The sequence below is a fragment of the Mauremys mutica genome, chromosome 24 (genome assembly GCF_020497125.1).
Source record: "Mauremys mutica isolate MM-2020 ecotype Southern chromosome 24, ASM2049712v1, whole genome shotgun sequence".
NCBI lineage: Eukaryota > Metazoa > Chordata > Testudines > Geoemydidae > Mauremys > Mauremys mutica.
In genome coordinates, this window is record NC_059095.1 from 9,317,239 (window position 1) to 9,340,290 (window position 23,052).

At 43.4% G+C, this 23,052-nt stretch overlaps 2 protein-coding genes across 12 annotated transcripts in view; one reads left to right on the forward strand and one right to left on the reverse strand.

Moving 5' to 3' along the window:
* Window positions 1–12,668, forward strand: part of ACSBG2 (acyl-CoA synthetase bubblegum family member 2) — a 55,917-nt gene extending 43,249 nt beyond the window's left edge. For all 7 annotated transcript variants that reach the window (XM_044998270.1, XM_044998271.1, XM_044998272.1 and 4 more), the window contains 7 exons: window positions 2,567–2,743; window positions 3,655–3,836; window positions 4,051–4,284; window positions 6,083–6,300; window positions 8,030–8,169; window positions 9,265–9,511; window positions 10,725–12,668. In XM_044998270.1, coding sequence (XP_044854205.1) covers window positions 2,567–2,743; window positions 3,655–3,836; window positions 4,051–4,284; window positions 6,083–6,300; window positions 8,030–8,169; window positions 9,265–9,511; window positions 10,725–10,834 — 1,308 coding nt within the window. In that variant the 3' untranslated portion in view covers window positions 10,835–12,668. The remainder of the gene's footprint in view (window positions 1–2,566; window positions 2,744–3,654; window positions 3,837–4,050; window positions 4,285–6,082; window positions 6,301–8,029; window positions 8,170–9,264; window positions 9,512–10,724) is intronic.
* A 4,176-nt stretch (window positions 12,669–16,844) lies between these two features.
* The window catches only part of MLLT1 (MLLT1 super elongation complex subunit), a 58,974-nt gene continuing 52,766 nt past the window's right edge, over window positions 16,845–23,052 (reverse strand). For 4 of the 5 annotated variants that reach the window (XM_044998975.1, XM_044998973.1, XM_044998974.1 and 1 more), the window contains 3 exons: window positions 21,867–21,938; window positions 20,369–21,312; window positions 16,845–19,293 (listed from right to left, as the gene is read on the reverse strand). In XM_044998975.1, the coding sequence (XP_044854910.1) occupies window positions 21,184–21,312; window positions 21,867–21,938 (201 nt within the window). In that variant the 3' untranslated portion in view covers window positions 16,845–19,293; window positions 20,369–21,183. The remainder of the gene's footprint in view (window positions 19,294–20,368; window positions 21,313–21,866; window positions 21,939–23,052) is intronic. The other variant, XM_044998972.1, reaches the window with a different exon arrangement.

Consider the following 23,052-nt stretch of genomic DNA (forward strand, 5'->3'; position numbering starts at 1 on the left):
TGAAACCCTTCTTAAGCCCTAAGCGTACAAAAGCTGGGACTGAAGCAATCTCCCAGACAGTGACTGTAGACTGAAAGCAGAATAGTATTGGCCACAGAGACGAAGGCAATTTGAGGAGAAAGTGACTGAGATGCCATGGCAGGTCTAATCTCTGCTTTCTCTTTGTAAGTAGCTCCTGCGTACACAAAGTGTCTTTGCCCAATTCTCTTGATCAGTACTGGATCCAAGATGCTTTCTTAGTGCCTGAGCAGACCCAACAGTGAACGTGAGAATTTCCAGACTAGTGGTCTATCTAGTCAATAGCCTGTCAGAAAGGGCAAGACTGCCCTGCTGTGAGCGATGATGGAAATAACTGCCCATAAGTGACACTCCTTCTCTGCTTCCTCAGAGTATAAATGGCACATGCCTTCAGTCACCCCTGAGAAGAGGTAATATAAGGGGGGAGGCCTACCCCTGCCCTTCCAGTAGCAGGGGGCTGAACATCTACTTGAAGTAGACCATAATACCAGATGGGGGGGGGGGGGGCTCTAGTCACCATGACCCCAATCTTTGAGTCATTGCTTCCTGGGATAATCAGCTGAACATGAACGCCCAGTGTGACACTGACCTAAAGGGCTAATGCGATCCTTGGATACATAAATGGGAGAATCTTGAGTAAGACTAGAGGGGTTTAACTTATTTTTTAAATTGGTCACTGCTGTGACCATGGCTGGACTACTGTATCCACAATTCAAAAAGAGGGGAGGGATAGGCATTTGAGTAGTTTTGTGGATCCCACACCTTGAGTCCAAGTCCCAGTTTTAGCTCCAGTGTGATCCATACAACTCCTGCTGAATTCTGTAGGTGCTGAAACTCTCACTTGGTGTCTAAGCTTGTTCAGGGTAAAAGTTCCCTCAGCGCCTGTGTTTCATGCTCTGGACATGTGCACTGATGCCTCCATCTAGGCATCTGGATGCTTATCTCCCACCTAAGCCCAGTCTAGATAGTGACTCTCAAATCAGGGAAAGACTAGGCTCTGCATGCAGCTATAGTGGCTGAAAGCCGATCTCATAGGTGGCCTCCAAGCAAGCCCACTGGAGAAGCTCTCATTCAGAATCTCCTTGGAGGAAGGGGTAGTGGTGGTGCCCACTTTAGCTTTTAGCCCCAATAGCTAGAGCACTCACCTGGATTATGGGAGATGCGGGTGCAATTCCCACGGCTGAGGTGGGCTCTACCACTGAGCTATAAAACATTCTGATGTGGGGCAGTCACTGGACAAGAGTGGGAATGACTGACTGTGTAGCCCAGTGGTTAGGGCACTCACCTCCTGGGTCCAGTCACTCATTTACACAGTGGAACAGCTTCCTCAGGAGAAACTGAGGGAGCCCCACATCAAAATATCCCAGACCTCAGTGGCTAGAGCACAGTTATGATACCCCTGTTCACATGCTCCCTTCTCCCCCTCTGCCAAAGGGGGAATTGAACCTGGAGCTCCTGTTTCCCAGGTGCATGCTCCAACCTCTGAGCTGTAAGGTGGGCATCACCCCCTCCAGCCACTTTGTGTAGAGTGGGGCAGAGTCTAACTCATTCTCATGAGACATGACTTTGGTGCCTAAGCTGCCTAACTCCAGATGGACGGCTCCCATTCATGGATTGCTAAGCAGAGATAGGTGCCTATCACCGAGGGGCAGGGGTTAGGAGACACTCTCTGGTAAGCATCTCCCATTGGCTGTCTTAGCAGGCTTCCCACCTAACATGGTTTTTGTGAATTGCATTCTTAGGTGCCTATCTCTCCCCATTTGTTATAGAGGAAGCTTAGGTGCCTAACTTGGCATTGTGGAGATCTGTGTTTTCCTGTGACTTTCTAGATGCTGAGCATCATGGTGCCTAACTTCTAGGCATTGCGACACCCGAGTCCCTTCATGAATCCCCCACAAGGAGCACTATCTAGTTAGCCTCACAGAAGGTTAAGGGGTGACTTGGTCAGCCTACAAGTACCTACGGGGGAACACATACTTGATTGTCTCTTCAGTCTAGCAGACAAAAGTATAAGATCCAGTGTCTGGAAATTGAAGCTAGAGACATTCAGATTGGAAATAAGGGGTAAATTTTTAAGAGGGCAATTAACCACTGAAGCAATTTACCAAGAGTCCTAGTAGATTCTTAATCAATGGCAACTAGTAAATTAAGATCAGCAGATCTTTTAGAAAAACATCTGTAGTTCAAAAAGAATTAATTATTTTGGGAGTTCTATGGCTTGTTACACAGGAGGTAGATTAGAGGATCACAGTGGTCATTTCTGGCCTTGGAATCTAGTAATCTAATTGTTACCCACTTAACCTTAAGTGATTGAGGGGAAATCAGAATGAGCTCTAATTGATTAAATTAAACACAAGTTTCAAACTAGCCAAAGACCAGGAAAAGAGAGAAACTCAGTGAAGTGAAATGTTTAGTGGATTTAAAACCCACAAAGCATACTTTTAGATATTTAATGTTGTGAACTGCAGAGTGACATCAGTGTTGTGCCTTGCAAACTTGTTCAGAACCACTAGTGTGAATGGTAACCATGAGGTGCTTCTGTTTTCAGATAACTTGGACTTCACTATCAGCAGGGCGCTACGTACGACTGACAGAAGCTACCGAACAACAGGAGCTGGTGATCAGCTACCTTCCCCTCAGTCATATTGCTGCTCAAATGATTGATATTTGGTTGCCGATAACATTTGGTGCACAAGTTTTCTTTGCTCAACCAGATGCACTGAAGGTAAAGACCATGCTACTTAATTTAGATGCTTATACACAGTAACAGGCTGTATCTCAGGTGTTTTTAGCAGTTTTCACAAGAGGAAACCTAGGTTGTCCATGAACAAAGCTGACAAAATTCCGAGACGCTCATATTACGCTTACCCAAGTAATAGTAAACACTGGTTTTGTAACCTAAAACAGACCCTTGAACTTGACACACACAGCAAGTAACTCTGACATCTATTCACCTTTCTGCTTTATGGTACAAAGATGGATAAGGTGACCAGGCACTCTGAACCTATATGAATATATTGGGTCCTTGAATGTCATTCCAGGCACTCTATTCCGCAACTTCTCTTTCTAATAGAAGGGTAGCGCAGTGGGTTTACTGGCCATACTCCCAAATCTCCCCAGGAGAAAATCTCTACCCTGTCATGTGAAGGGCCAGGTTTTTGCCCTTGATGCATAGTTGGCACACTTGCATCTGAAGTCAAGCAAGGGACACTAACATGCCCTGGCTGTTGAAAACCAGAGTTTGTGACTAGCACTCAGAAAGCAAACTCCTCTCCATGCTGCTAGCAATACAAAAAGGCAAGGGGGCTAGTATGAATGTTTCAGGGCTAGACTAACTGCTGAGCACAAGAGGCTGGTTTCTGGAAGCACCTACCTTTTTGACACTAATCTGGAGTCCACAGTGTAGTGGCACTATGGCATATTGTGAGTTGGATTCCTGAAAGCTGAAATGGGTACTGATTATGGGTTTGTGCCCCTTGAAGATGGGAGTGTACTGTAGGAATGGAGTACTCTACTCATTAGTAATCAGTGTTGACTCAAGCCATCAGTGGCTTTTGGAAGGAAATCTAGGTGTCAACGAGAAACCATCTTCTGAACAAAAGTGGTTTTAAACATTTAAAATTCTACTTCACTTAGGGCAGCTTGATAGACACCTTACAGGAGGTGAGACCAACAGCTTTTATGGGAGTTCCTCGTGTCTGGGAGAAAATACAAGAAAAAATGAAATCTGTGGGTGCAAAATCATCTGCTCTCAGAAGAAAAGTGGCAGCATGGGCTAAGGAAGTAGGATTACAAACTAACCTGAAACGGATGAATGGGTAAATTTTTTAAAAGCCATTTAAATGCAGTCTGTAGATCCTAACAGCATATTATGCTCTAATCTGATGGGATGCTAGCAAATGTAATATGCAGGATTATCTTTAATTTATGGTCTGTAGTAAAAAGTTAAGAGCATCTTCTGAAACTAAGTAAAGCTTGGCTGTCTAGGATGACAAGATAGACTAACCTGAGCCTCTTTCAATTCTCTTACAGGGCTTCTGAACTCCCAGTGAACTTCCGTCTAGCCAGGCAGTTGGTGTATAAAAAAGTTCGGAAGGGTCTTGGACTGGATCGATGCACAAAGTGCTACACTGGGGCTGCCCCGATTACTAGAGACACTCTGGAGTTCTTCCTGAGTCTTGACATCCCTGTGTATGAATTGTATGGCATGAGTGAGAGCTCTGGACCTCACACCATCTCTCTTCCAGATGCATTCAGAATCAGTAGGTATGTATTCCTCATTGTGGAGAGGAACTAGATAGCTGACTCTTGAGTAAAGAAGAACTTGAGAGTTTCTGGTATGAGAGAAACTAATTATCTACAACTTGGATCACTGCTGCCCTCTGCTGAGACAGGCAGCTCCCCTCCTTCAGCCTGTACCAGCATCAGCTAGCCACCAGTAGGAGGGGATTGGGAGCAAGCTCTTCTCAACTGTGAGGCTGAGGTACAGGAAAGGTGGGACTTGCCAGTGGCTCCTATAGAACAGGAGCTCTGTCTTAAAGCTGAAATCATCCAGGCTCTCTAGATGGTACAACTGAGAAATGGAGGGATAGAGAAACTTGTAAAAGAGGAATTGTCTTTTTGTTTCTCATAACTTTGGCACACAATCATTCTTCGTGATACAGTTTAATACATCCAGTAATTTTAAGAGATCAGTGTGAATATATTAATCTTTGAAATCAAAAGCCAGGGTATTTAGTGTTTTGTAATACAATGAAGGTATTTATTCCAATTTTCTGAACCTCAGGGATTCTAGAACAATATTTTGAGAACCAAGGGCAGATCTATGCTTAAAACACTGCAGCCTGGCTGCTGTGGCACTTCAGTGAAGACACTACCTGTGCCAATAGGAGGGCTTCTTCCATCAGTGTAGGTAGTCCACCTCCCCGAGAGGTGGTAGCTAGGTCAACAGGAGAATTCTCCTGTCAACCTAGTGCTGTCTATGCTGAGGGCTAGGTCTGTTTAACTGAGTCGCTCAGGGGGTCTAGATTTTTCATATCCCTGAGCCGACAGACTTTAAGGTCAGACTAGATGATCATAATGGTCCCTTCTGACCTCCTGCACAATGCAGGCCACAGAATCTCACCCACCCACTCCTGTAACAAACCCCTAACCTATGTCTGAGTTACTGAAGTCCTGAAATCGTGGTTTAAAGTCCTCAAGGTGCCGAGAATCCTCCAGCAAGTGACCCGTGTCCCACACTGCAGAGGAAGGCAAAAAAAACCCCAGGGCTTCTGCCATTCTGCCCTGGAGGAAAATTCCTTCCTGATGCCAAATATGGCAATCCAGTTAAACTCTCAGCATGTGGGCAAGACTCACCAGCCAGACACCTAGGAAAGAATTCTCTGTAGTAACTCAGATCCCACCCCATCACAAGCGATTGGGCATATTTACCACTAGTAGTTAAAGACTAATTGCCAAAATTAGGGTATCCCATTATACCATCCTCTCCATAAACTTATCAAGCTTAATCTTGAAGCCAGATATGTCTTTTGCCCCCACTACTCCTCTTGGAAGGCTGTTCCAGAACTTCACTCCTCCAATGGTTTGAAACATTTGTCTAACTTCAAGTCTAAACTTCCTGCTGGCCAGTTGATAGCCATAGTTAGTGACTTAATTTCCTAGTGTCGACCTGGCCTGTCTAGTACAGGGGTGGCCAAACTTGCTGAAGCCCTGAGCCCTGGCAGGCACCTCCTGTGGGGGTGAAGCACCAAGCTCCAGCAGATGCACCCAGCTCTCAAACTTCTGAAGATTATTGTATGCGGCTCAAAGCATCACAAGTTTGGCCACCCTTGGTCTAGTAGGTACTAATCTGGTTAATATCTGATCCATTGTAGGTCTCATTACACTACACTGACAGGCAGCTTATAAATGAATTCCTTGCTGAAAGACATGACACCACAACCGGAGTATACGTCTCATGACCTTTGTGCAAATGCTTACATTTAAGTGGTACTGATATGAATTGTTAGATTCCTAGCTTTTTAGCATACTGAATCTTAAGGAGAATGTGTCCATTTTTTAGCTGTGGAAAAGAGATTACAGGCTGCCGGACAATGATTTACAAGCCTGACAGCGATGGCAGTGGAGAGATCTGTTTCTCAGGAAGACACATCTTTATGGGCTATTTGAACATGGAAGATAAAACCAAAGAGGCAATTCATGAAGAAGGCTGGCTACATTCAGGTGATCTTGGCAAGCATGACAGGAATGGATTCCTTTACATCACTGGAAGAATTAAAGGTAATATCTCATCCTTGGTTTGAACTGTCTGGCTGCACCCTCCTGTGCTATGAACTGTTAAATCTTGCAAGCTAAGCAGGCCTCTATCATGGCAACAGGATAGTTGTCTAAAGCTGACTTTTGCTAGCTGTAGTCTGACTTGAGGGAATCTAGGCTGACAAAGTAACTCTTTATTTCAACAGGCTATGGTAGCATTAGCGCTTACCACATCATCCACCTTCACAGTCAGATGAGCCAGCTATTTGGATATAAAATTGTATTAAGTGAAGCAGTTCCTGGGAGTGGCCTGTGTGTATATATAACTCCTTGCTATGAAGGACACCTGATTAACTCAAGTTACTATAGGACACATGCAAAAATAGATCACTGATCTGCTTTTGATCTAGTGTGTCCTCTTCAGAGAGACAAATAGTTGCTCCATCCACCTTTTTGTGCTGTCAGTAGCACAAGCGTACTTTGGGTTGGTCCAGGGGGTGGGAGGGAAATGCTGGCAGTAGAACATTATACTGCTAAAAATAGTGTAGATGTGGGAGGCACTGCTTGGCCATATTGCAGTTGTATAGGGTATCTCCCCTAGGGTTGGGGTGTGTATATACTTCACCCATCTCTCTCTTCCTTCATCTAGACAGCTATTTATACCCATGCTAGCATGGGGATGTGGTATCTGTACCCCCTACATGCTACTGTAAGGGAAGAACTAACTTTTATCTCCCGCAGGCCCCTTATCCTTTTCCCAAAGGGTCTGAAACTGCCTAGTTCAGAGCCACTGTAGCAATGTCCCCCCTCATGTCTCACAGCTCCAGGGCATTTTAGACTGATATCTTACCCCCCCCCCCGCCCCAAATACACATGCTTGGTCTTGAGTACCAAACAGGCATCCCTCTGCATTGGCACAGACAGGGAAGAATCTGTCTCTGGGTCCCCCTTCAGTTCTGATGCCTGGCTACCAGCACTAGAGGTCTGGTAAGGACGGGGTTAAATAGGGTGTCCCCCCTCTGCCTGGGGTGTAGAAGTATGGCCCAAGACCTTTCCTTCAAGGGAAAGAGTGGTGAACAGTCAGGTACCAACAGCTTCATGGCTCCAAATGACCCCTACAGCAAGAGCTCAAACTCCATAATCTCAGATGGTGAATTCTCCCCAGGACCTAAGCACAAGTAAGGCCAAGGGGAAGAGAACAATTTAATGGTAGATGGGGCTGAACTTTTTTGTTCTTTGCATGCAGACAAACAGCTAGTCTCTTTGCTTGGGGGGGGGGGGGGGCTAGTTCCTCTTTAGGATTTCCTAATGTGCAGATCCAACTAGGATGGGGAGAATCTTTCCAAGTCAGGATGACCATTTGTCCCAGGGAATCTTGCCATACTAAGCTGTTGAACGGTTCACAGAAATAACTTGATACTCAAGGCCCCATGTACTACATACTAAACTGTACTTAAATTCTGCAGAGTCCTAAGTTCTCCAGTGCATGGTGGAAAAACTCCCCTCTACAGCAATTTCAAATCTGTTATTCACTGCTATATTTTAATAGCACAGTAGACCATGTATGTCTTTATTAAATTCCCTTTTAGGGACACATTATCACTTGTGGCTACAAGACAGAAATTGGCTAAGGTGCAAAGATTACAGCACTTGCACGTGTCCACTTGTCTCTGAAACCTACACTTCACAAAAAGCACAACTGGAACTGCAGAGAGATCACATTTTCATATATATATGCTTAACTGTCTTCTAGAGCTCATCATTACTGCTGGAGGGGAGAATATCCCTCCTGTTCCAATTGAAGATGCTGTAAAGGAGGCTGTTCCTATAATTAGTAATGCTATGGTAGTTGGCGACAAAGCAAAATTCCTTGCTATGCTTTTAACTCTGAAGGTATGGTTCTTTCTTTTATCGCCTGATAAGTAGCCAGAAAATAAGATGAGCTATCACCTTAGCCAGAATGGCTGGCTGCATTCTGGAAGCAGAAGAGTTAAAAGGGCTTGTCATGGTCAAATGAAAGGATTGAAATCATATCCAATACCTGCAAATAAGCATTTCACAACCTAATCTAAGCAACACCAAACAGCATGTCCTGCTGTAACCTTACATTACAAGGACCTGACTTTAAGTAGTACATGGGAGCAACTCTGACTTCATGTTTAGATTCTATGGCTATAGTTTGGTTATGAAGAGGTGCAATTTCTCTCTCTGAATATACATATTCACAAAATAGAAGGGAGTTGAGGACATGGAAGCAGTAAGATGCAAGAGGGAAAATGTGGTGGTCTCCTAGATTTCCTCTCCAAACCTCTCCCACCATAGCAGTAACAAGCTGTAGCTTCTTTGTTTTAAATCTGATTTGCTTTAAAAGTTTCCCAGGTTGGTAATGACAAGCTCAACATCCTGCAAAATGCCTGTTTCAATCTTTTTACCAAGGATTGAGCTCTAGATTTCTGGAGGCCAGTTCCCACTCCTCATAATAAGAGCTGTTGGGTACAGAGCTGTTAAGAGACCATGACAAAGCAGTATGGAAAGCCTGTGCTGCATTCTTGTGTGTCAGTACTTCAGTACTGCTTGCCTCTCCCAGATTCAATGATTTCTTTTTCTAAGGCTAGAAATGCCCCCAATAATTAACAGTGGGGAAGAGAGCACGAACCACAACTGTAGCTATAACAAGTCATAGAAATTCTCTACCTACTTCTAGAGCAGCCCAGGTGCTGAACAATTTTTTGTTCTCACATGCTGAGATCTGAGGGGTTTCACTTGAACATAATCTCCTTCAACTACTAGGCTTCAGTGAATTGGTAAACTATTGCACCAAGGTGATGTGATTCTGGCTGCCTGCTTAGGATCAGCCAAGGTAATAGAAAATAACTTTTCTGGGTTAAATAACAATGACTGTAGAAAAGAACTACTCTTTTTTTCTATGGTGTAGTTAATGTACAACTGTTGAACCAGTGAAATAATGTTCTGTCCTTCCTCTTACAGTGCAATGTAAACGAAGAAACAGGGGAACCGCAGGATGACCTTACTCCAGAAGCCGTAGCATACTGTCTCAGATTAGGCAGCAAAGCTACAAAAGTCTCAGACATTGTAGGTGGCAAAGACAAAGCTGTTGATGCTGCTATCCAGAAGGGAATTGCATTGGTCAATGAGAAAGCAATCTCAAATGCACAGAAAGTACAGAAGTGGGTCCTTCTAGAAAAGGACTTCTCAATTGCTGGTGGAGAGCTAGGTAAGTGACCTGGGCTACTGCATATTGAAACAAATGCGGGACTCCTGATTTCAAACTAGGTGGTGGTACATCTCATTGCTCTGAAGTCCTGTGTGCTGTGATCTCTTGCATGTATGATACTAAAGGCAGTCTTGACCTGCCCTGTGAGTGTACAGCGTGTGTGCTCCACTGTGCTGGACACTCAAGCAACTGGACTGCAGGAGCCTGTCAGCTGGGTAGGTTGGACAAGAGCCACTTCTGGCACTCTAAGTCTGACATGTAGTAACCAGAGGTTTCTGGTTGACAGGAGTGAAGGGAGGAGATGCTGTCTGTCTTGTGGGTGGAACTGGATGTGACTTTAATCCTAGAGTGGGATGGGTTGAATGTTTCATTCCCAACACCCAGCAAGCCTTGCTGGTAACCACCTGCATCCTGGTATCATCCTGTTGTAACAACTTGTTGCTACATCTGCAGCAGTTGAACAAATAAGATTTTGGATACTAAGTCCAAGCTTCAAAGTGAACATCCCCTCCCCCCCAGGCATGGAAATAATTTGCACTTCTTGGAATTAGTTATTTCTGGTACATGCTCCCACTTCAGTAGTTTACCCTTTTGGACCTGAGGGGCACAAGTAGGTGGCCATTTGCATGGCTTCTTAATTGCACCATGTGAGGGGACCTGGTTAATGTTAACAATTGAATACTGTAACCCTCTTTTAATGAATGTGCCAGAGCCTCAACTCCTTCCTGGAGGATTGCAGTGAGCTGGCTCAGGCTGTCGTGCACCTCCCCCTTTGTGGTGCCCACTCACCAAGAATCTTTCAAGTCTTGTCCTGACAAATGACTGTGGTGGCTGGTAGGCTGGGGCCCAAGACCAGGAATTTGTTCACTTCACCCCCTGGACAGTATAGATGGTGTGGGAAGACAGGGCTTAAGCCTTCTCTCCCTGGCTCTGAGACTGGCAGCCTTGCTGCTTCCTTCCACCTGTACAGACTGCCCCAGGCAACAATTTGTTGTGCCTTCCACCCTGCATATGAAGTTGATGTCCAGTGATTGTCCCTTTCCAAGATGGGGAAACCATAGTAACTAAGGGAGACTTTCCAAGTTGGCTGCCCAACTGCCCTTTGTGCCTTCCTCTAGAATCAGCAGACAGCCTTGCTTCAAGAGTAAACTTTGGAGTTGGCCTTTTTAGGATAAATAAAAATTAAAATACTACTACTACCCTCTTCTTACAGGTCCAACAATGAAACTGAAGAGGCCTGTTGTAGCAAAGATGTATAAAGACCAAATAGACCACTTCTACACTGATGTGGCAGCCACATCAGCAAATCCGCTTTCAAAGTAACCTTGGAACACTGCAGCTCTCAACATCCAGTTCTCCAACTCTTCCTCTGCTGCATAAGTGTGCGTGCTCTTTGTTGCTTCAACTCCCAAATGAAGGAATAAATGGGTCTCTGAAATAAACCAGGTTTAATATTGTAGCCCTGCAGTCACTGAATATTTGTATACATTCCTGACTCTAGTTAGCGATACTGCACTAATGTCTCGTTTCTCTTTGAGATGACCATGGACATTAGGAAAAGTCCATCTAATCAGTTGCCCACTGCATATGGGCAAATACAATCTCAGCAAAAGTTAGTTAAAATATTTAAATAGTACCATGGCACTTGTTGTATTGTAAAAACCATGCTGTAACTTATTTTTCAACCAAAGTCATTTTGTCAGAAAATGAATGTAAAACAAGCAGGAACCTTGGTTTCTTTATAGTGTTGCACTTGAGGGCTTGGGGTACGTTTTTAATAGCAATGAAATTTGTAAGTAAACTATACACAGAGCATATAAAGGTTTTGTATGCATACTGTATGTAAATTACAGGTTTACTTGGTTCACTGTTTGTGTAATACGGGCTTAGACTTTTTGGTTGGGATCTCACAAAGCCATAAACATGTTGAAACTATACTCTGCATGTGTTGTAAGAAGCATTCCAGCAAAGGGAGTCTGATAGAACTGTCAAAATCCTGTCCCTTCTGATGTGTTCCTCAGTTGTCCTACAATCATAGAATGTCTTGAACGTGTAGGTTTTTATGGCATAGTACACTTGAGGGGGTTGAGGAAAAGGTCTTAATGACTTCTTGCAAATACACTTTTAGGACTGTAATGGACTGAACTGTTTTAAAGGTGTCTTCTTTTGAAAAGAGAAGTTAATGCATGTATTAGAAAACTAGGAAATGCTCCAGTGACTGGTATTGCCTTTTCTGGCAAAAGGGTTAGTTAATTAGGGGGAGGTTCAACTGCTAGTGGGGGGGGGGGGGGAGTGTGTGTGTGTGTGGAGGGAATTAAGTATCTACATGGTGTGCTGCATTTCTAGAACTTCAAGCTGTCTTGCACTGTAGGCCCCTCTACAGAAGCAAGCAACTGTTACTGAATTCATGGATGCTTACAGTAAACTACTGCAGAACCTATTCACATGGGGCAAGGTGCCCCTGAGCAGAAAGGCATATCAGTTTACTCGCTCTCTCTGGAGGAGTAAAGATAAATGATTACCCCCTCCTGTTAGGACACAGTCCTGCAGAAATTTATCATATGAAGGCTTAACTCCAACTAAATTTCAGGGAGTTTAAATGTTTAAAGGTCTAATTTTTTTGAGGAACTTGTATGTATTGTGATCATGATCACCACTGTATGAACTATGTAAGAGTCTGAAGGATTGGACAAAAGTGCAATCATTCTATTTACTTTTAAAGTTTACTCTTACTGATGTCTCTCTAGTTCATTACCTTTTGTCGAGTGCCTGGAGTGCATGTGTCAGGCAGAGGAATGTGTATATGAATAATTACTGTAAGGCATCTTCAGCAAACAAGGATTACATGGCTATTCTGATTTGTATAGCAAACATAACTTTGCCATCCCTTGAGCCACATCAGGGTTTGTTATTGTGTTTAAACCTTTTATCTGTAAGATGGCTGGCAGGGGGCCTAGGGAAGGAATTTAAAGCACTTATACAAGAATTCACAAATTGGAATTAACAGTGAAGATTCCATATCTGTACATATGTTTGTAATTTGGTACAAGTGCTATGCACTATTCCCATTGACTGGTCTTCTGTAACTGTTCTTTATGGGACAAGTGTGAAATGTCTGAACTTTGTTAATGAATGCTTAATAAACATCTAAACTTCATTTGTCTTTTTTAAATAGCATTTCAGTAACTTACCACACGACATTTTAGTTAAATGTCACTAAATGAAGCTTGTGTGTGTTTAAATGATCTTGGACCAGCAAACTAGTGAAGGGGAAGCTGAGTATCTATCTTGGTTCATGGGATAGTAAATGATGTAGAACAGATGTACAGAAAGAGCAAGCTTTATAAAATCTGAGAGGTGAGGTGATTCACCCACTAAACACCACCTGTACTAGACATCCTGTTTGGTTATAGTGCTGACATTCTCCCAAAATTTTTTTCCCCAGAGTGACTTACATAACCTTCACTGCCTTTGAAGTAGGGGGAGAATCTTTATTTGTCAGGTTTTAGAACTTAAATGCAAGGACCCAGTGCCTCTCCTGCATAGCTAATCCCTGCTTTAGGGAGGAGGAAGCCTAAAAGCAAGTAGTGGACAGTGACTAGCCCAAACTAATGGGGCCCTATAGCTGACTCTTAGCTAGTAGAAGCTGAGCAAACTCAAAGCACTGGAGAATTGAGTATTTAATGGACAACACATTGAATGTACCCACTTTCATATAATACCACATTTGGCCACCTGTGCCAGGTGACTTGGACTCAGGCTAAGGGGCTGTTTAATTGTGGTGTAGATGTTCAATAGCATTATAGAAATTTCTACCATATACACCAGCGTGCTATGACCAATACAAAAAGAATGAGTATTTGTGGCACTAACATTTATTTGGGCATAAGCTTTTGGGGGTTAAAACCCACTTGCAAGGACTCCTCAATCTTTTTAGTGATACAGCCTAACATAGCTACCTCTCTGAAACCTATGACCAAATACACTAGCTGCCCTAAAGTTTGGGGGTGGAATAGGATGGATCTTGTAAACAAACTCCATTCAAATACCATCCTAAAGAGCCTGTGCACCTTACTTTCAATGTCCTTTCTCCCTTGCTGTTCTGCAGCTCCCAGATCTCTTGCTGCACTTCAACTCAGCTACCTTGAAATACTAGCTTTAGAAAGTGATTAAAATCATTATGAACTCCAGGAAAAGAGCAATGACAGGATTGGTTTTTGAAGAATTAATTTCTTTAGATGGGTTTTAGGCAATTAAATTCCACTCAGCTCTTTGAGGAAGGTAAAGAACCTGCCCACAAGGAAAGAGGCTGGGTTTCTCTTCTGACTCATAAGCCTTAGCTCTGGATAGATAGTTATCTAAAACCTCTTTGAAATACATGCTTACAGCCTTGTCCTGGAGTGCAGAGTGCTGTCACATTTACAAAACATCACCTGACTCAAGGCTTGATCTACCTTTCACACACCTTTTTACATGGACAAGGGGGGGGGACAGACTTTCCCCATCAGCCTCTCCTTTCTTCTGGTGACACTACTACTACTGCCAATCCCCCTCTTACTACATGAGGAAATAGAGCCAGGGCACCAAAATCTTCTCCTGGGGTTGCTTGAACATAAAGTGCAGAATGCTCTTTAACTCAGAGCCAGGCTCCCAGTGATGTTCCTAAAGTGTGGTGCTCAATGCTGATGAGGCAGCAGGGAGAATTCTGTACACTTGAACTATTTTTTTTAGCTAAACAACTGTCAAAGGGGTTCAGGTAGCACATGTGGTAATACTTCCATGACAATACTCACTAAGCAACTACTGGAAAAATTCAGCTTACTTGCACAATCATAGAGCAGGCTTCCTGGTCATACACTCAAAGCCCAGGGGAGTTGAATCTACAGAAGAAAGGCTGGACAGTACATGTGGAAAAGTTTCCCTAAGGAGAGCCACAATAGTTAAGTGTTACCTTAAGTCAATGGTTTTTAAATCCATGTAGAAAATTGGGTCTTAATTTAGCATTTGTATTGTCTGTGGCAGACTGTAACCTGCAGTCAGGGAGACTGAGTGTTAGATTAGATCAGTGGTTCCAACCTATTTACCACTGTGAGCTGCAGCCACACAGTATATATACTACCTGCATGGCCCTGAGGATGTGTCACAGGCCACATCTGTGCACTGATTGGGCTGCAAGTTGAGAACCACTGGAATAGAGACAGGCAGTGTCCTGCCATCATGGAGAATTGTGTTTGAGAGCATGAGCCAGCCACCCTGTAACCAACCTGCTACCAGTGCTGTTAAATCTGATGGACAAGTCACAGGGCAGGTTAGAATCATAGAATCCAAGATCAGAAGGGACCAATATGATCATCTAGTCTGACCTCCTGCAAGATGCAGGCCACATTAGCCGATCCCCCCACTCCTTTAGCAAGCGACCCCTGCCCCATGCTTCGGAGGAAGGCGAAAAACCTCCAGGGCCACAGCCAATCTACCCTGGAGGAAAATTCCTTCCCGACCCCAAATATGGCGGTCAGCTGAACCCCGAGCATGCGGGCAAGACTCTCCAGCCATACCCTCTGGAAAAAGGTTAAGAATATCATATCATATTGACCCATTGTACTATTTACCAGTGTGGCACTTACTTAATTAACCTATTGACTAAGCCTGGTATCCTATCATACCATCTCCTCCATAAACTTATCTAGCTTAGTCTTGAAGTCATGGAGGTCCTTCACCCCCACTGTTTCCCTCGGTAGGCTGTTCCAGTATTGCACTCCCCTGATAGTTAGAAACCTTCGTCTAATTTCAAGCCTAAATTTCCTAACTGACAATTTATATCCGTTTGTCCTCAGGTTGCCTCCTGCAATTATTCATTTTATTATGCATTGCTATTAGGGTGTGTTCACTGCCCAGGAACAAAGAGGACAAAGGTAGTATCATATGGCAGAAGCAGGGATAAACACAGGTGTGCAGTGCTTAATCCAGCAGTGCATTCTAAGGTTTATAAACCTTAATACAATATTGAACACACCTGTTAGGGGGAATTTTAGTAACACTACTCTTAATTCCAGCCAGAAACAGTATCCTTACACATTAGAAAACATTCTAACCCCATAGAAAATAATGGTCCTAGTGTGACTGATTACAAGAGATTTTACAGTAGAATAAACAACACTGAATGTTCACCATAAAATTCTACTACTGTACCTGCCAACATACAGTTTCAAATCCATGCAAATACTTTAACTTCCAAGGTAAACAAGTAGTGAGATCTTTAAATGGTGACCTGGAAAGGAAAGACAATTGGGTTTTATTCCATCTCATTTTGTGTTGTATAAAGGCAGCCAAAGGCTGGGGGAGTTTTCCTGCTTGTTTTGCCAACTTAAATATCAAGTTTGGACTTCACTGGTTTTGCTGAAAGGCGGTGGGAGGGGGAGGAGGAGGAGGAGGGGGGAAGATGGAGCCTCTAACAAAGATGGCACAGTCCTGAGGTTAAGATGCTGACCTGGGAACTCAGGAGGCCTGGTTTGATTACAAGCTTTGACAGACTCTGACCTTGGACAAGTCAGTTTCCCAACTGTAAAACTGGGATAATTCTTCTCTCTTTAGGGGTCACGTGAACATAAATTCTTAAGTCTGAGGGTAGTCTTACTGCAGTGATGGGGTGGGGGGGGAGAGAATCTGTTGGTTCCTAGATAGCTTTTCTTTCGCATGGGTGAAATTTTTGAATGTTACAACTTGAATTCTTTTAAACTCTCTTCCCTCTCACTCACATTTCCCTTCCTTAGTACCTAGTATCATCATCCCAAGTTCCTGTGTCCCATAGCCTCTTCCAGAGCAGATAAGACCTGCATTTCTCATAAAAATAAGCAGAAAGCGTTTTTAAAAAGCAGAAGCTGCCTGGACAGTAGAGTGCTCACTGACAATTATTGCTATACAAGTTGCTCCTTTATGGCCAGTACAGGTCAGATCAGAATGCACGACACACACACCAACCACACTGGTGGAGATTAGTTATATGAGAAGGGTGAACCATAACTCAGAAGTGTGATAACATTTAGCACTTGTGCCCTTTTCCATTTGTCAAGCAGTTACCGTTCTGTGTTTTCTAGAGGCTTGTCATTTGCTCCATTATAGTTAATATTTGTTCCAAGTATTATTGATACTGCTGTAAGAGCAGAGTTGCAGGAGTCACATTAAGTTGATTATTTCAAGTTTAAGCTAAGGCCACTGTTTCCATATTATTTCTCGAGGGGGAAATATTTTCCGAAGCAGATTTACAAAGTAGAGGTCGTTCTCTAACAGAGCATCTCCTTTCCAAGTTGGAGGAATGAAGTTCAGAGAAACAAAATACCCCTTAATTTTTACTTTTCCATCTTACTTTATTTCACGTTTTTCTAGAAAACTCCTCCATAATTCCACAAATTTAACAAAAAGTTTAAAATTCAGGACAGAAACAATCCTGTAACTTATTACAAACATTCTTCTTCTCTCTTTTAATCCTGGGGGCCAGATGAATTTCTTTAGTTGAGTGAAGAACTCATTTCCCAGCACAACCTTTCATATCTTCAAATGACAAGGTATTTAATACCTTGGGTTTCAGGGAGAATACAATTAAAAATCTAGAAGCTGAAGTACTTACACACTTTTCGGAGTGCAAACTCATCTCTTTAGTTCTTGATGGCTATTTCATGCCTCATGAAAGCAATACCCATCTGATTTCAATTTATCTTTAAAAGTAATAACCATTACAAGGTGCACAATGGTTGTGTCTAGTTTTGACACTTCAAAATGTCAACTAGCAAGTGCCAGGCACCTGAAATGATAAAGGAAGCTTCTTTTGAGTATATCAACTGTGCTATAGTGCATGTAAAGCCATTAGTGGCCATTGGACAACATTACATTTGAAATTTACTGAACCAATAATGACACAGGTCTCTGCATGCAGAGAATATGATGGGGCAAGCTCCATAAGGGGAAGTTTAAATGTTTTACCATCAAAATAAGTTAAAGATCTCTGACAAGAACTGGTCCTAGATTGTTGCATCCTAGCTCCTTACTAGTTCTGATGCTCCCACCATGGAGAGCAGGATAAGAACTTGTGGCTAAATCATTGCACTTCCATATATTCAGGCTGACTACATCGAAGCCCGTTTTACACGACTATTGTGTCCAATATTCTTCCTAACTGGCATTCTGTGATCTGGTCACAACCTTTTGTCCGTTTCTCCAGTAAATGCCAGTAATGAAAGCCTCAAGGCTTAATACAGATCAGACCAAGACAACTGGACAGCATTCTTGACCCCTTTTATATATAGACCAAGGACAAAGGAAAAGCTATGCCCTGATCTCACATCCACATTACTCTGAAAGCCTTCAGGTTAATCATTACTTGTACACACCCTTAATACCGAGCTGAAGGACATTTAGAGTAAACTAGAGTTTTGTCCATTTTCCTTGGAAAAATCATTATGGCTAAAACAGTCAGACAATTGCATTTTTTTAAAAACAATGCACGTTACTATGCATCGTCGTACAGTTTTGTAGTGGTACTATCAGTAGCAGTATCAAAATCTCCTTTCTATTTTACAATTATCCATCCATGCTCTCAAGAGTGACACAAGAACAAACACTTTATCCACAAATACTTGTACATGGCATGTTCAGAATACCAGTCAGCCTACTAGAGAATCTACAAGTGGAACTTTTCTTATATGTAACTAAGAGGGGACACAAAGGTTGGGAGGTCCACGATTTAAGCAATTTTTCCTTGTTTGCAGAGTCATTCCTCATGTGGTCCCCAATCCTACCACCACCACCCCAAAAAAACTAATGATTTGGTAAAATACCGGCAAAGTACTTGTGAGAAACAAAGTACTGTTAATAACCAACCAGCAGGCGCACACAAAGGAGAACACTATTGTTGGGGGAACATTTCCATTTCAGGTTTCCCAGATTATTATAAACAGTCTAAAAAATTCATATGTAAAATACCTTTTATAAAAAAAGATTCCCATGAAATAGTAATACTTGTTAAATTTCACAAGTAAAGTAAAAATCCAGGACAGACGGCACAGTGGCCAAGGTAGAGCCCTAGGCACTACCACATGGCACAGCTATGTTCAGGGACAGCCTCAAGACTCTTGCTCCTTGGCCCAGCTGGGGAGCATCACAATGAAGGTTCTGTTTTTAATACGATGGGAAGTGTCTGCGTGCCTCTCTCTAGTCCTTTGTGCTATAGATCTGGAAGCTACGGAGTCCCAAGACCAATACAGTAAGTATGGGCGCTAGGGGTGAAGTTGATTTAGAAATGGGATTTGGGAGCAGGGAAGGAAGTTGATCTAGGGAGAAGAGAGGAGGTGAAAGTCTTAGGGACTTTCCACACAAACAGTTCAGTTAACACTGTTGCTGTTACTGTTTCATAGAGGGGAAGGCCTCACTCATCGCACATCCCTTGGCTAGAGTCTCTGGAGTGAGGTTATTTTGGGGCTTTGAATACCTGGAGCCATTCTCCATACACCCAAAAAGTTTTGGGAGTGGGCTTGGACATAATGCAACATTACAGAATTCACTCCCTCCATCAAAAATAGTCTCAACAAGCACTGACTACTCTTATAGTTTAAATGTACTCTCTAAGCCCTGAACAGCCCAAGGGATCTGCAGAACATTAAAAAGCTAAGTCTCTCGTGCGACTCCTTCACTTAGCCATATCCAGTTGCAGAGCTTGAGATAGTACTGTAGTCTCATCCTTTCCTGGTAATCCTCTTAACCTTGCCATAGCACATTCTTGTACACGGTTTCTATCCAGGCGTGGAAATGTCCATTAGGAAAAACAAAACAGATAAGATCACCGTCAGCGTGACAGGGGCTAGACCTAGCATGAGCTTGACGTTTCTATAAAGACATGTGACAGATGGTACAGATAGACAAAATTAACAGGAATCGGGTCAACATGACCCAACTCAAACAAGCTTATCATTATATTGCCACTTAAATCTATTAGTTGCAACATTTCCATGATAAAGAAAGGGAACATCCAAAACAAGGGACTACAATTTCATATTGGAAAGTGGGACAGCACATGGGGGAAGCCTTAGAACGATCTTTTATACCTCATCCAGCTCCCACGTGGATCTTTTAAAGAGGTTGGTTTGTTTGTGTTGAGTTATTCTGAACTGTTGCTTTCCCCAAAGCTCTCTGCCAACAGTCCATTTACAGCTGGCAAAAGCTTAAAACTTGATTGGAAAAGTGAAAATTATTTCTTTAAAAATACTGACTTTAGGAAATAAGGGTTTAATATATTTCTGAAGACATGACAGGTATTTTCCCCACCTTCATTTGGAAGTCAATGCTAGTTTAACTAGGATTAGTGTTTGCCATTTCCTGCCATCTTTTGAACAGGTGAGAGAAAAACCTGACTTCACTTGGTCCAAGATCTTTTAGTTTTCTAAAGGTGTCCCAAGATAAAATACTCCCTTGTTTAGGTTTTCCCAGAGTATAGCCACTACTATAGAGGCCACTATAGGAAAAATTCATCCATGAGAACATAGAACAAGAACCAATGACATCTTTTGGCAAAGTTATTCAAACACTGAAGAATGAAAGTGAGACAGGTAAGTCCCTTCCAGAGCACAAAACGCTTTGAAGATCGCTGTTCAGCTTTCATACACTAAAAATTGTTCACAAGAGGCATTTTAACAAACAAACAAGTCAAATCTTATTAACCACCCCCCATCCCCTGCCATTATCGTTAAAAAAAACATAACAGAAAAAACACACCTTTAAAATCTTAAGACCCAACTAGGCCCTTCTTATACATACAGTACATACATATATATAATATATATATATATATATATAAAATATACAGCTTACAGTTTTGTAGTCCTATTACAGTTAAAGCAGACTGAAAGGAGTGAGACTTTGTTTAGGGGCTTGGATCAACAAGAAGTCTCAAAACCCCAGTGGGAGACAGCAGATTCTGGACGCCTCTTCAAAGAGCACAAACTCAGTCTCTCTGAGAAGCTGAAACACAGAATAAGGCCCTGCACTCTGCATATGAAACGATGCCTTCCAGGGATCAGATTACAGACAATACGTTGTACCAAACCGCTCTAGAACTTGCAGATGATCAAAAGCGACAACTATCCACTTCCTCTGCAACAGACCAACAGGACCCATTGGGAAGCATTCTCTGTTGCAAGTCACATGGCTAGCTTTGTAAAAGCCAATCTTGCTTACACAGCACAAACAATTCTTCCCCGAGCTGGGAGAAATCTAACTTAGTTGAGTCTCTGCGGGCAAGTTGGTCCCTGGATTCAGCGAAGAAAGCATTGTCCAAATTTCTTCAGCTCTCAGAGACACCTGAAAACATATTCTTAATGACACAATTTCTTGAAGTAAAACCAAAAAAGGTCACACTCTTGTGTGGTTGGGAGCAGCACATCTTTTGCTCTAATCAGTACCTGTGCTCAAGTGTATTTACGAAGCGAGGGAGGACAGACTCAGCAATATGGGTGCTTGTTTGAAAAAAGTGCAGCAGGCTGTGCATTCACAGAGCATGGCTGTTCTCTAAGGCAGTGCTTCGGGTGAATTGAGAGAGTAAAAAGGCCTAGTTCCACGGGTTTATTTCCTGGTACCAAGAGATGGGATTTCTGGTTTCAAAAGCAGCCCGCTTCCAAGGCTAAGCGTCATGTTGCCACTGCTTCCAAATAACTCTGCAGCTTACGGACGGTCGTTTCATCCAAGGAGAAAAGGTCAAAGTCAAAGGTTGTGTTGGTAACGTTAAAATGCCCAGTTTCCTCAATGAGATTGACAATCTGAAGAGAAAAGAACAAGGAGCTCAGATTCAGCCATACCTAGTGCACTGGAAGGAAGGGTCGGTTTGGCCCAATCAAACCCCGTCCCTTGCCCTCACACTCACAAGAGAACTTATCTCCTGGCAGGGACGGATGCCCAGCCACAAAAAAAAGCCAACATCATTTCTCCTGCCGTCTTGCAGGCTCAAGCTGAAAAAAGGCACTGGGCGGCCATTTCCTTTTAAATCTCTCTGAGGCATTTTAATTTTCTGGATGCTCCAAGGAGCCCAAGTTGGGTATGGCTCGAACAAGATAGTACATGGGACCCTTCCCACGCCTACATTTCAACCCTTTTTTAATACAAGCTCTCGATGCGTATCTGGCTTCTTTCTACATTTTTTTTTTTGCTTTAATAAAGAGGGATCAGTCACTTGTGGTGAACCACCCACTGCAACGGAAAATTACAAGTGCCACTTAAAACACAAAGGGTCTGAGTTAGAGCAGTGATGTGAGACGATCACCTACGCTACACGGATCTAGGCTGTAATTTAACACAAAACCGACACTCTCTCTACCTGCTGTAGTACATTGCGTTCCCGCAGCGCCATTAGCCGTCTGTGAAGCTCCACCAATTCGTCCGTGTAGGCCTGTGAAAGAGACGGGTAAAAAGGAATAAAACAATGCGTCTGGCCTGTTTCCAGCACTGCCGGGGAAGCAAAGCAGTTACTTCCCCAATGAAAATGTTGGGCAGCTGCTTGAGGGCCTGTTGTCACTTTTTTGTTCCCATTTCTCCCCAAAACCTCCCAGCCCCTCCTCTGAAGTCTAATTCATCAACTGTCATCCACTTGGAAATTAAACTGACTGAAATCCAGCTGCGTTGGGTCCAGTCAGGTATGTTTCATAGTGCACCACTAAGTGTCTCCCTCCAAACAAATGGCTTGTGAGAAGTGATCTGAACCTCTGAACTTAGAGCACCCCAGCATCAGGCTGAATGTCTCTTGGTGAACTTCCATGTCAGTGCCCTATGAGCAGTGGGTGCTAAATGCTCACCTGTGCCCCCAAAATACAATACCAAGTAGGTGTGTCACCTATGATAGGATTCTAGCAATACACTGACAGTTCATATTAAGCTTCCAACCAAAACTGAGGAAGAAACTTTTTTAAATCATTGTTCCCCAGGAAGTTTCACTGATACCACCTCCGGGAAACAGGGACATTTATACCCTCACCCACTTCAGTTGTTTAAGAATCAGACCAGACTTTCAGGGAAGCCAGCCAAGAGGGCAAATCTCTGTAAGCACACTCTAGTGCAGTGGTTCTCAACCTGCAGCCCAATCGGCGCACAGCTGCGGCCCACGTGATATCCGTAGGGTGGGAGGGGCACCTGCAGAGCTGGCAGGGGGGCACGTGCGAGCGAAAAATGGGGAGGTGCAGGATCAGGCCCAGCAGCAGCATCAGGAGGCCAGGGTGCTCAGTGTCCCACCGCCATTCCACAGGACCGCGGGTCCAGTGACCCTTGCTGGAGCAGGCTCCCCAGCATTAGGGCCGCAGAGGCAGGCGGGCAGAGCACGCTGAGCTGTGTGCTGCCAAGATGGTAAACCAGCGGGCGCTGGGGCTGCAGGGTGAGGGTACAGGGGACTAGGGCCACAGGGTGAAGGTACAGCCAGTATATGGGGTACAGACCCTAGGTGGGGGAAACTTGTGGCTGGGGGCAGTTCCTGGACAGGGGGTTAGATACTGGGGCATAGTCCCTGGATGGGG